This window comes from Peromyscus californicus, unplaced genomic scaffold (genome assembly GCF_007827085.1).
Source record: "Peromyscus californicus insignis strain IS unplaced genomic scaffold, ASM782708v3 Scaffold_4__1_contigs__length_199733344, whole genome shotgun sequence".
NCBI classification, from domain to species: Eukaryota; Metazoa; Chordata; class Mammalia; order Rodentia; family Cricetidae; genus Peromyscus; species Peromyscus californicus.
The window spans coordinates 177,654,732-177,669,157 of record NW_026294562.1 but is presented as its reverse complement, the minus strand read 5'-3'; the positions used below and the strand labels follow the sequence as shown (position 1 = coordinate 177,669,157).

Below are 14,426 nucleotides of genomic sequence, written 5' to 3'. Positions count from 1 at the left end.
ATATACAAGTATATATTGAATTGAAAGATTTGGATATATGTGTACATATGTAGGTACATATGGAGTCAAGGTGATTAATATGTACATCCCAGGATTTATATATAAATTGTCAGACATAATTTCTATACTTCTAAATATTTGAAGATACTAAAAGTGACTGGAGAAGCTAAAGTCATTATATTTCACCCATGAATAATTATATAGAGAGTGGTTTGATGGTTTCTTCATACCTTAGCTATTATTAATTTATGTTGCCAAAGTGGAAATGTTTTCCATAAATACATCAAATGCTATAAGTCAGTGATAGTGTTTATTTAAGATAAAAGTATCTAGCCAAAATATGTAGTGGAATTAAAATTATTCTCCTTGACTATTATTTTTCACTATACTGGTTTGGTATGTTTCCTATAGTGTATCCTGTATAGCGAACATATACCTGCACTTGCCACACTTACTCCCATTTGGAAACACTCACACCAGCCCTTTAATCACGATTGGTCTGGGACTGAGCACCTCCAGGAATTTTATGATGAGATACAGGATTCCATGTATACACTATCAAGCACTCAACTTAAAGAGAAAATATACTATGTAGACTATCTTCCTAAGATTGATTTCATTTGATTACTATTTTTATCTTAAGTTGTATCCATCGTTGAAATTATCAATTTAATACTTTAATTCTAGTTGTGTATGTGTGTGTGTGTATGTGTGTGTGTGTGTTTGTGTGTTGTCCACCTGAATTCCTGTGGAACACATGTGTGGAGTGCCCACAGAGGCCAGAAGAGTGCATCAGACCTCTAAGGTCAGGAATTAAGAGAGATTGAAAGCTACCAGGATGCAAGCCTGGGGACTCTGCAAGAAAAGCAAGTGTTCTTATCTACTGAGCCATCTCATGAGCCTCAGTTGAATCCACATACTGCAAACAACATGACTTCACTTTCTCTATGGCTGAAAAGACTTCACGTTCTACGAACATCCCATTTTCTTCACCCATGTCAATGCTGTTGAACACCATGCTTGGTTCCCTAATATTCTTGAAACGGTGCTGCAGTCAACACTGATGGGCAAGTACATCTCTAATATATTGAGTTCTTTGGAAAGGCATATATGAACCATGGGGTGGTCCAGGTTTAGGCTTTTGGAGGATCCTCCACACTGACATCCAATCAGGCTGGAAATCTTTCCATCCTCTCCAGCATTGGATCGCATTCCTTTCTGTGAACTCTCTCAGTGGTGGCTGTCATTTCTTTGCTAGTTGGCCTTGGATGGCATCTAGGAGGTTCACTATGCATTTCCCTGGTTCCTCCTCCATCTGAACCTTTGTATGTCCTCACTCTCCTTTTTATGAAATAGGGGAGGACTGTCTTTCTCTTTGCACTTTACTACCTGGGTTGCCTGATTTCTTATGATTTATGTATTTTATCTAATTCTATATAATCTAGATATTAATACACTTAGGTAGCAATAACAAAGATGTCCTCCTGTTCTCTAGGACCCCCTCTCGAATAACTGTTTCTTTTTTTTCTGGCCACAAATGCTTTACTTCCCTGAGAGACCATCTGTCAACTACAGCCAGGATTTCTTGAGTGGCTGGTGTGTTGCTCCATTCTGGCCTGTCTGTGAACATTCAACACTTTTGCATACTCTGTGCTCTAATATTATCAGGGTTTCTCACACTATTGCCTCTGAGGCACTTGGCACTTCTTTGAGAGGGTGACACACAGGAAATATAACTCATTTATTTGTTAATTTGCTTTTAGATTCTTGAGACAGGTTCTCTCTCCATAACTCATTCATTCAACAAAACAATTGTCTTCCCTCTAGACCTGGAACTCCTCAGTCACAGGAGATTTTCTGGTGGATTGCAGTAAAAGATAAGAATTCCCTTCTGTGCATGTGTACACATATCAAATTGGAGAGTTATTGTAAATATATTTAACAACTGTCCTTTCTCTGTACCAGTGTATACATCTCTCTTGAAAATTACTATGTGGGGGAGACAGCCAACAACCTAATAGCACAATTCCTGACCATTCTCACTCAAAATGATGGAAGAGCCTGCTTGGTCTATGAAAGCCACCCAGGTGGCTATCAGAAAGGGGGTTCCAGCTCCAGGCAAATCTGAACTTTTCCTATCCTGCAAATCATTCAGTTTGACCCTTTTCTACTTTCTTGCTCACAACTTACAACAGGATCACAATAACTTTCATATTTTAGGAGGTACTAAGGACCTTCATGGCCAACATCTCCTGAGGTTTAAGCCCTCCTCTAGCACTTATCATTTAGCAGGCATCTGTCTTTAGGGAGTGCCATTTTTCGACCCATGCAAGATACCATCTTTCAAATTATTTAATTTACATTAACTTTTCTTGGAGATGCTGTCCCAAAACAATATCTTATCATATTTTTTTGTTATCTTTTGAAAGCTTTTTCTTTTGTAAAGAGGTACAGAAGGTTAGTAGGTACTGAGAAGTGAGGACTCAGAAAAGAATTAGAAGGAGTACAGGGTGTGGAAACTAAGATCTCTATAGGTTGTTAGAGGACATAAGTTCATTGTTACAGTGAAAGAAAAGTAATATGCAAATATTTAAAACTAAACACAGAAATGATGAGAATTAAATACAGAGCACAGTTCTATCTATCTTATCTAATTCTCATTTTCTTTCTCCACTATCAGAATTCAAATAACACAAATCCCGTGATGTTCTACTCACTTGGTTCTAAGCTACTATAAGAGGACACTTTTTTTACTGATGGATCTACAACCAGAAGCCTGGATGAACCTTCCAACTTTCACTCATTGCCACTTGGAATGTGTCACATTATCTGACAAGTGGTCAGTCATGAAGGAAACTGCAAGGGTGAAAGACAAAGGCATCCTGCTGGCCTATGAAAAAGAACAGTCTTATGGCAGAGTTTTGCCAAGCACAACAAAACATGAAACAATCTGCATGGAGGAACAGTTCTACTGAGCTGGGCATGTAGCTGCTAGCTACAGCACTAGCTCAGTGTAAAAGAGGTCCCAAGGGAAAGTTCTCACAGCTCATGTGAATGCAGGAGGAGAGCTAAACAGGCTCCAGGGTCATTTTCAATGAGGACTGACAGACACTGTTATAGTAGTGCTTGTTGAGGAAGGTAGAGTAAGAAATATATATAAATGCACACTACACCCATGCCATAAGACAGCCTATGAACCCTCCAGTGAATAACCAAAGAGAATGATAACAATCAAAACCAAAATGAGGGAATACAAAAGATTTACCCATATATAAACAAAATATCATATTCCTGTCTGTGAAGATACACTGAGATGGGAAATGGGTTGTTCTTTTTTCAAATATAGAGCAAAATTATAGGATAAAAGAGTCAGCCAAAGAAACACACAGTGACCCTGAAACTTTGTTTCTTTGGCTCTGAAAGCAGAGCCAAAAGGTTAAAAGGGCCAGGAGAAGAAACACACTTTGGCCCTGAAACCAGAGTCAAAGAAACACACTCTGCCCCGACACACTCAGCACAAAAACCAACCAATCCCTGAGCAATACAACAAACCCACCCCTGACACAAAGTGTAATGAATCTCTGAGTTTGTCCAAACTCAGGGAATGGAATCTGAGTAATTCTCACCCTGAAAAGCTTCACCCTGGAAAAACTCCCCCACTAAGAAGCCCTACATTAGCCTTGTACCTGTTGAGTTGGTAACTGCCTTTTCCATCCTGGCAGAGGCAGTCACCCTCCTGGATTCTTCCCTCCCAATAAATCTCTTCAGTGAGGCTTGGGTGAGAACTTCTTTGCCAGAATGGAACAGAGTAGATCAGAGAAGTAATACTAGCCAGAGAGGAGCAGAACAGAGCAGAACTGTAACACTTTTCCTGAAGAAACGTTCCCCTAACAAAGCAGAGTTGTTACACTGGGAAAAGCTTTCCCTGGAGCAGAGATGTAAGCTGCTATGCTTAAGTTGACTTTGTGCTGTTCCTTGGCTCTCAACTGCCAGCCAGGATCATTTTCCAACAAGCTGCAACACTTGGAAAACACCGCTTTGCTTTTTTCATGTAACCCACTACCACACACCAACAAATGCCTTCATTCCCCAGGTATTCCAGTCTCTATGTAGCCTTTTCTCAGAAAGAAGCATCTTAGAGAATTCTAGAAGCCCAGGATTGTTCAGAGACTGTTGCCAGGAGGAAGAAGCTTCAGTAACTGTCATACTCATTATACTTGTGGATGAACAGAGAAGGCGGCCAGACTCAATGACTAACAACCTCAATACTGTAAGAAGGGAGGAAGATACAAAGAATGCCCCTGTATCTGAGACCAGAGTGAGATACACAGTGAGTTCCTGAATAACAGGGTCTTCAGAGACTTGCCTATCTCAGGAAAACAAATACCAGAAGGAGATAAAACATCAAGAGCTAGATGAGTCTGGGCAGCAAAGAGCAACAAGTTTGAAAGAGGTAACGTGCAGCCAAGTTCACCATCAGTCCCTCAATTGCTTGCTTCTAGCACCAGCATCCCATTACAAGCATCTTCACGATGAACAGAAGACTACTGCTTCTGGAAGTTCACCATGATATTGCTGACAGCTCATAAATCAGATCAACTAAAACAGTTTCTCGCCTGGGGTCCCCCCCACCCAAATGTTCCTCTCCTTCCTGTTCTAGCCTACTGCCTATATGTACAGGGTATGATGATGAGACACCTTCTGCTGGAAGGTGACACCTCATAGGAACAATAGACACAGCTTCATTGATGAACATTATAAGAAGCTCTGCCAATACTCTGGACTAAACCTCTTGGGAAGGGGGACTTCCATGCCAGGATTGCCTCCTTTCACTAGCACACACCTCAGCCTCCATGGCTACTATTGATCTCCTGGCATCCTCTCCAACCAATCCCATCTGTTAGCTCAGAATCTGACCTTCCTATTGGCTGCTGCCCCATTTATGACATCATTCTCCCTCCAACCCTACCAACACCTGGTAGGGTCTTGGGGTTTCCATGGAGATGCCTGTAAACAAATTTGGATCATCACAGGTCACCTGTGACCAGTGACCAGTGCTGTCTGCTACCGGACACACTTGCCACTCAGGTCAGCTGATCAGACAAGGACAACCAATTCTCTTGCTCAGTTGTACTGTGGATTGCTGATACTCTCCCTCCAACCATGGCAGGTAAGGGAAGAAACTGTAAAACATTTCTTTTAATCAATTCTTCCCTTATTTTTATTATACTTTTAAATCTTTGTTTAGTGGGGACACCATTGATGCTGATAGAGATATCTTGAGTTGAATGTCACCTTTAGGTTTGATTCTGACTAGGTATGTGAGCTTGAACAGACAGTTTACTTGGCAGTGTTTTCCATCAACCTTCAGGGAGATGAGAGTGTCACTAAGCTCTGTGTACTTTACTGTTGAGTCTTATGAGGAAAGTGAACAGGAAATACATCAGGTCCTTCTTGAGGATGCTAAACTCAACAGACACAGGAACATGAACAAGATGAGCAGAGATCTAGCACTCCTTAACAAGAATGGGACAGACTCCCTCCATTACTGTTTCCCCCTATTGTTTCAAGTTCAGGGCTGCTGTAATGTTCACACCATTACAGTGGCACACACCTGTAATCACAGCATATAGCACTGAGGGCTGTAGTTCAGTTCAAGTCTAACGATCTACACTGGCCTGTCTCCACATTCACCAAATAAATATTAAAAATAGACAAAGAGTATGGCTGCCATATTTTGGAGTTACTAGCACTTCCCTAGATTAAAAAAGGAAACTGGGAGAGACTTAGAGGGCTGTGGGTTCTGAGGAGGCAATTATTGTAGTGGAAGTTATATTCAGGTAGTTACATGTAAGACAGACACACAGGAAATGGAGGAAGAAGAAAATAAAGCACAAGGGGTTAGAAAATATAGACATAGAAGAAGACACACTGCAAAGGTGACCCTGGAGGCACACTAAGGTAGTTTGGAACAGAATGTTGCAGACAACCACAGAGAGTAAATCAAATAACACAAGGTATTGTATACATTAGATATTAAATATATATGAATATATATCTGACAATTGGTCAGTCATGAAGGAAACTGTAAGGGTAAAACACAAAGGCAGCCTGCTGGCCTATAAAAAACGACAGTCTTATTGTAGAGCTTTGCCAAGAACCACAAAACATGAAACAATCTGCATGGAGGAACAGATCTACTGAGCTGGGCGTGTAGCTGCAAGCTACAGCACTAGCTCAGTGTAAAAGAGGACCCAAGGGAAAGTGCTGACAGCTCATGTGAATGCAGGAGGAGAGCTAAACAGGCTCCAGGGTCATTTTCAATGAGGACTGACAGACACTGTCATAGTAGTGCTTGTTGAGGAAGTTAGAGTAAGAAATGTCTATAAATGCACTCTACACCCATGCCATGAGACAGTCTATGAACCCACCAGTCAGTGACCAAAGAGAATGATAACAATCACAAACAAAATGAGAGAACACACAAGATTTACCCATATTTTAACAAAATATCATATTCCTGTCTAAGAAGATACACTGAGATGGGAAATGGGTTGTTCTTTTTTTTTTCAAATATAAAATAATATTGTAGGACAAATGAGCCAGCCAAAGAAACACACCCTAGCCCTGAAACCAGAGTGAAAACGGTAAAAAGGGCCTGTGAAAAAAACACACTTTGGCCCTGAAACCAGAGTCAGAGAAACACACTCTGCCCATGACCCACTCAGCACAAAAACCAAAAAATTCCTAAGCAGGAAAACCTACCCAACATAGTCGAACCAATCTCTGGGTTTGTCCAAACTCAGGGACTGGAATCTGAGCAATTCTCACCCTGCTAAGCTTCACCCTGGAAAAACTCCCCCACTAAGAAGCCATACATAAGTCCTGTACCTGTTCAGTTGGTAACGGCCTTTTTTCTTTCTGGCAGAGGCAGTCACGCTCCTGGATTCTTCCCCGAAAATAATCTCTTGAATGAGGTTTGGGTGAGACCATCTTTTGTCAGAAGTAAGCAGAGCAGAGAGGGAACATTAGCCACAGTGGAGCCACCGTGGAGCAGAGCAGAGCAGAGCAGAACTGGAACACTTTCCCTGGGGGAAACATTCCCCTAAAGAGAAGAGTTGTTACATTAGGGAAAGCTTTCCCTGGAGCAGGGATGTATCCTGCTATGCTTAAGTTCACTTTGTGCTGTTCCTTGGCTCTCAACAGCCAAGATCCCTTTCCATCCAGCTGCAACACTTACAAAAACACCTACATTGCTTTTTTCATGTAACCCACCACCACATACCAACAAACGCCCTCCTCCTCCAGGTGTTCCAGTCTCCTTTTAGCCCTTTCTCAGAAAAAAGCATGGCAGAGAATGCTAGAAGCCCAGGATTCTGCAGAGACTGTTGCCAGGAGGAAGAAGCTTCAGTAACTGTCACACTCACTATACTTGTGGATGAAGAGAGAAGACGGCCAGACTCAATGGCAAACAACCTCAAGACTGTAAGAACGGAGAAAGACACAAAGAAAGACCACATTTCTGAGACCAGAGTGAGAAACAGGATGAGCTCCCAATCAACAGGGGTTACCCCTCAAGTGCTTGCTACTACCCCCAGCCCCAAATTACAAGCATCTTCACGATGAACAGAAGACCACTGCTTCTGGAAGTTCACCATGATATTTCCCACCACTCTAAGGATACAGGATCACCCTAGTCCAAGAATCAAACCCTACCAAAAAGGGATGAAAAGCAGAGAAGGGAGATGTGAGTCCTGCCTGGACCAACACAGATTAAGGAAGGCATCTAGGAGATGAAACCCAAAGAGAAGATTCTTGGAGTTCATCATCCAAGGTGATCTCATTACACTCAGCCCTGTCCTTCAACACACTCACAATGGAGCCCTTTGATCTCTTCCTTGGGTCATGGACTGATGATGATGGCTCATAAACCAGATCAAATGATACAGTTTCTCACCCGAGTTCCCTCCTCCCATGTGGTCCTCTCCTTCCTGCCCAAGGCTACTGACTGTATGTCCAGTGTATGCTGAAAGCACACTCACTCCTGGAAAGTGACACCTCATAGGAAGAATAGACACAGCTTCATCGATGATCGTTCTAAGAAGCTCTGCCAATACCCTGGACTAAACCTCATGAAAGGGGGACTTCCATGTCAGGATTGCCTACTTTCACTAGCACACACCTCAGCCTCCATGGCTACTGTTGGTCTCCTGGCATCCTCTCCGACCAATCCCATCTGTTAGCTCAGAATCCGACCTTCGCATTGGCTGCTGCCCCGTTTATGACATCATTCTCCCTCCAACCCAACCTACCAACCCTGGTAGGTTCTTGGGGTTGCCATGGCGATGCCTGTAAACAAATTTGGATCATCACAGGTCCCCTGTGATCAGTGACCAGTAAGTGCTGTCTGATACCGGACACACTTGCGACTCAGGTCAGCTGATCAGACAAGGACAACCAATTCTCTTGCTCCATTGTACTCTGGACTGCTGATACTCTCCCTCTGACCATGGCAGGTAAGGAAAGAAATTTTAAAATATTAAAAAAATAAGAGATCACTTCTCCCTTATTTTTACTTAACTTTTAAATTTTTGTGTAATGGGTATATTATTGATGCTGATAGAGATATCTGGTATTGAATGTCACATTTAGATTTGGTTCTTACTGGGGTTAGAAAATATGGATATTAAAAAAGGACAAATTGCAGATATGACCCTGGAGGTACCCAAAGCAGTTAGGAACTGAATGTTACAGACAACCACAGATGAAATAAAAAGAAACTAGACATTGTCACATCCCAACCCATTGTTATGCAGCCACACTGTTGAGATTAGTCTAGGTAATGGATTCCTATCACATGTAGAAAACAATATCCAGCTCTAGTCCCTGGCTCTTATACTCTATCCAGCCCATCTTCCACAGCATTCCCCACATCTTTTGGTTGTTTTGGATGTTAACAACATGGGCGGGGTACTCCACAGTCAGTTGTTCCCTGGACAAGAACTGACACACCAGGGTGTGCAGGAATTTTCACAAGAATTCCCTACTAGGAGAGTTACAAGAAATTAACAATTACTGTGGAAGTGTTCATTGAAGAATCAATTGAACCAACTTTTAATTAAGAAGTGTTCATTGAAGAATCAATTGAACCAAATTTAATTAAGAAACAATCTTATTCAGAGATGAACCCTTTACTACATTAGAAATCCCAAAATGTCACTTGAAACATAGGGACTCAACAAGAAATGTTATCAGCAGGTTGTATTCATGCAGTCATATAGGATGTGTACTGAATTTATACAAAAATAAGAAGGAATGGCTTACATAAAAAGTAGTGGGGAGCTAGATGATGAAGGGATTCTTCGTTAAATACAGTTCTTATCTATGAAAATCCTGATACATCATTTCATTAAGAAAGCTCAGAGTAGAGCCAAGCCTGGTGGACATGGAAAGAACCTATAATGCCAGCACTTTGATGCAGAGGTAATCCAGTCTGTGTGATTTCAAGGCCAGACTGATCTAGGTACAGAGACGCTCTCCTCTCTCTCTCTCTCTCTCTCTCTCTCTCTCTCTCTCTCTCTCTCTCTCTCTCTCTCTCTCTCTCTCTCTCTCTCTCTCTGCATAGAGGAAGATGTGCACAGAACAGGACAAAGGCACAGGCATGAGAAGCTGTCTAAGGTTCTCCTACTTCAAACACTTCTGTTCTGAGACACAGGTGTGAGAACAAGACAAAGCAGGGCAAAGAAGGGTGTTGTCTAGTCAGAGCAAGGGTCAACGTGGATCAACTAGGAAGTGCATGCCCACACAGGAAGAACAGGCAGCTCATCAAATGAGTGTCATCCTATCCATTACCAGGAATCATTCTGAAACATTTGTTTGGGATATGTGAGGGAAAATAGGTCTCAGACTCTCCCAGACAGGACAAACTGCAGATAACTAAGCTCCTCATGGGAAGCCACACCGATTCCATCTCACTGTTCTTCCCACTTTCCTCTTCCTTCCTACAGAAAATTTCCAACGTGCACCTTTCTTTGGGACGGAATGTGCCTTGCAGCCTTCTGCACCTGTGCTGAGGAATGCTCCACCCTTAGCAGGAAGTGTGTGCAACTTCTCCATGGTCTCCACCCCAGCTGTGAGTTCAGCATGGCTCCTGCCATCAGACTCCAGCACTTGTTGCCAGCAGCTCATGGACAGTGCCTACCCCTACTTACCAGCTGGCACAACTATGGTGACTGCACTGACTGGCCATGGCCAGAGCTCTGCCTCAGCACTCTCCTATCCAGGTGTTCTCCAGTGGGATCCCACGGGAAGCACTGACAGGAGGGGAGCTACACTCCAGGACTTCACTGTAACTGTCATTGACCAGAATACCACATTCTCCTCCTTGTCTATGACAGCCCAGGGTGATAATATTTTAGATCCCAATTCCTTAGTCCTCTCGTATCCAGTACTACCTGCCAGCCTTGTTCAGGCCACACCACCACAGGTGCCAAATCAAGGATACAGCCTGGCACCTTCCTACCAGGAGGGCAGCCAGGTCTATTACAATGACGGCAACAGCCTGGGTCCTCTGATGCCTGAAGAACTCAGGCAGTGCCTGCAGGCCTGTGGCTCTGTGTCCTACTCTGGGGGTCAGGCCTCTGCCCTGCAACGAGGGATGGTGGTGATGCCAAAGGAGATTCAGCCAATGAATGTCCAAATACCCTTCACCACCTCTGCCATCTACTATCCCACACCTGCCCAAGACATGCCAGACACCAGTCTTCAAGGTGAGTAAAGCCAGGAGGGGAGGAGTGAGATCAGCACTCAAAGCAGACACAGTTCAACCTTTCAGCAGTGGATGTCCTCAGGGAGAAAGGATGGGAGTCCTGAGAGCCTGGCTCACCATCCCCATCTTCAGTCTCTATAATGACTGACAATACAGGGCAATGAGTGGCACCCATCCTCCATTAAGACATGTCCAAGGACACCACCACAGACACACACATCACTGACCTAGCTTATCAGTCCCATGCACCATTACACAGCAATCACCTCCTTCCTAATCTATTCCTCGGGGCTGTAGAGGACACCAAGGCCTTTCTGTTTGGGAATACTTTATTTTCTCTGGGTTCAATTCTGACTCTAGAGCAGTGCAACTCCAAATCTGTCCTAGAGGAAGTATTACTCGCAGATTCCAAGTGCTGGCCCTGCCGTTCTCTTACAAGCATAAGTGCATTGAGAGTCCAGTATACCCGGTGTACCAGTGTACAACTGCTAAGTTGGGCAAAGCTTCTCTCTCTCTCTCTCTCTCTCTCTCTCTCTCTCTCTCTCTCTCTCTCTCTCTCTCTCTCTCTCTCTCTCTCCTCTCTCTCTTTACTCTCTCTGTTTCTCTCTGTCTGCAGTGTACAATTGCTAAGTTAGGCAAAGATTTTCTCTCTCTTCTCCCTCTACCACTCACCATGCCCCTCCTTCTCTCTCTCACTCTCACTCTCTCTGTCTCTCTGTCTCTCTCTCCCTCTCCCTCTCCCGCCCCTTTTCTTTTGTTATGGCTATTCAGAGTTGATCCAAGGCTATGCATGGTCACTAGGATATGTTCTAAACTACAAACATAACACAAGCTAAAGATTTCACCTTCTTAAACCAATTTTCACATCATTAATAACAAGACGGTGAAATGTGGAGCTGGAGGAAATCCAGGGTTGTAGAAATTATTGCCTTGCAGGAGTGAGGAACTGAGTTTGGTTACCTGAACCCATTTAGAAAGTCAGGCAACTGGGGGCATTTGAGTAATGCCAAGAGTTGGAAGACAGGGTATGTTCTTGAAAATTGTGGACCAGACAACGTGCCTGATAGCAAACTTCCACAGAAATGAGGGTCACTCTTACAGAGACATGGGAAAGGAAAGGGAGGACCACACCCCAAGGGAATTCTGTCACCTCCCCATGATCACTATGCATGCACACAACACACAAACACCGAGGAAAACACAAACATCTGAGAAAACATGGTATCACATGGTTACCAGAAATAAGACAGTGGTCACAAGTCTCCCAACAGAGGTGCCGTGCCGCCTGTGCTGCTCAAGCAGAGCTCATAAGAATGCCTTCCCCACTGCTGTAGGGGTCTGAGTACTGAGGTGCACTGAAAAGTGGGGAGCGCCTCACTTACCAGGCACTGACTTCTTCCTTGACTCTTTTTCAGTGGTGAAAACGGAGACATCCCTGGGATTGACAGCTTCAGGCCAGACACTCTGTCTGCTGCAGAATCCAGACCTCTGCAGTGCCTGCACCCAGGATGTCCAGAAGACACCACCTGTCCATGGGGACTGGTCATTAACTGCTCCCATGCACAGTTTTTTGGAATACCTGCCCTTGCCTCTTGCTCCGAGCTTGGAACAAACAGAGAATAACGACTTGGATTTGATGACAGCTGATCTATCAACTCCTCTGGATGCCTATGAGGGCATAAAAGAAAACCAAGACCCATCACTTCTCCCTTTAGCACATGCCAACATGCGGCAGGCCCTGGACTACACTGATTCTGGGAGCCTAAAACAGAAGCTTTCTCCTGACAATGCCACCTTGGGAAGCAGCAGCCTTGGTCAGGATGAGCCTGGGGTGCTGCAGAGTGTGATGGACTCCAGCATGGACTTTGCAGACATGACTACACTGGTGGCAGATATTCACCTTCCCCGACTCTTCCACTCAATCACTGAAATGAACCCATTCCAAGATCCCACAGCAACCCAATCCAAAGACACCAGGAGGGATCAGGCCCAGGAAAGCTCCAGCATCATCAGTGTACCTGTGGACCAAGTGAGAAAGAATGTCCAGAAATCCTCTGAGATGCTTGATGTGTCTCCTCAGGCCAGAATCCAGCTCCAGGACTGGGTGAAGGGCGAAGAGGCGGTGGGCAGTGCTGGGACCAGTGAAGGGGCTATTGACAACATGCCTAAACACTTGGAGGGCAAGGCCCAGATTGCCACACCTAGCATGCCCAGCAGAGCTAGGGCTCAGGGGCAAGACAAGACCAAGAGAACCAGAGTAAACAACTCCAAGAAAACAGAGGAGCTCAAGAAGTCAAGGAACAGTGTCAAGGAGGAAGAAAACACCACCAAGCCAAAGAACCAGAGGAAGAGGCAACTTCTGGAACTCAGGCATGACAGCTTTAAAAAGCCTCGAACTCACCTCGGCATGCACATGCTAGAATCCGTGCAAGTCTTTCACCCACTGGGGAAGAAGAGTGAGAAGAAAACTGGCATCTCCTCCTCCCGGGCTCGGCTAAACCTCAGCAACAGCAAAGATCCCAGGACAGGCCCAGTCACCACATCCCTTCTGGATGTGCCAAGTGTTGGCCGAGGCCCTGGTAAAACCCCGAGCAATGCTCAGAGACCAGAGAGCAATCTCCACAGGGAGTGTCCATCTCCATCCCAGTATGAGCTGCCCCCACCTGGGAAGGTCAAGTTAGTACCTCTGCCTTTCCCAGCCGTGGACATGCAACAAGCAAGACCTGTTTCTAGAAAGCCTCTCCCCCTGGCTTCTCGCAGGGCCCCTGCAGTATGCCCTGTGAGGCCTCATTCCCACTCGGCTCAGCCTACCACACTCAAGCCATCTAAACCAGCTCCTGCCAGCACTTCTTTGATGGCCTCTGACAAGCCAGTTCTGCCTATTGCTACCAGTGCCACACGACCTAACATAACCAACCCCATCCAGTCTTGTCCTGGGCCAAAGCCAGCTGTCTGTAGGCCAGAATCCTACAGGGCATCATCTCACCCTTCACTACAGAGGGAGCTTGCATCTGCTGACAAGAACAAGGCCCCATCAAACCCCAAACCTCAAATCCAATATCTACTGCAAGACTTCAGCCACCAACCAATTCCATGGAGGAAAGTCCACATTCCAGGGCCAGTCATCTCACAGCCCATCACAGAAGAGCAGAGACCAGAGCGGGAGGCCATGAAGAGGCAGGCACAAAGGGAGAGAGAGAATGCTGCCAAGTACACCTCTCTGGGAAAACCGCAGCTCTTCCTTCAGAGGCAGAAGGATATGGAAATTTCTACATATTATGGCTATGTCATGTAAGGGCACCCTGGACTTTGGAACCCAGTACTAGTCAACATAGAGAAGGTCAGAAATGGAGACACATATACATGTATACACTGGATATAAAAATTAGACGTACATGTACGTATGTAGGTATGTATTGAGTTAACGTGAGTAATATGCACATCCCAGGATTTATATAAAAATGGTCAGACATAGTTTCTATACTTGTAAATATCTGAAGACACTAACACTAAAAGTGACTGGAGAATCTAAAGTCAGTTACATTTTATTCATGAGTAAGTATATAGAGAGGGTTTTGACGGTTTCTTGGTACCTTTGTTGTTATTCATTTATGTTGTCTAAGTAGTAATATATGTTACATAAATACATCATATGATA

General features: G+C 44.3%; 1 protein-coding gene across 1 annotated transcript; it reads left to right on the top strand.

Annotated features, from left to right (window-relative positions):
- The first annotated feature begins 8,509 nt into the window (after positions 1–8,509).
- LOC128124111 (uncharacterized protein C2orf78 homolog) lies at positions 8,510–14,426 on the top strand. The gene is made up of 3 exons (XM_052760332.1): positions 8,510–8,516; positions 10,008–10,769; positions 12,184–14,426. Exons 1-3 carry the CDS (start codon positions 8,510–8,512, stop codon positions 14,061–14,063), a joined length of 2,649 nt encoding a protein of 882 aa, XP_052616292.1. The 3' UTR covers positions 14,064–14,426.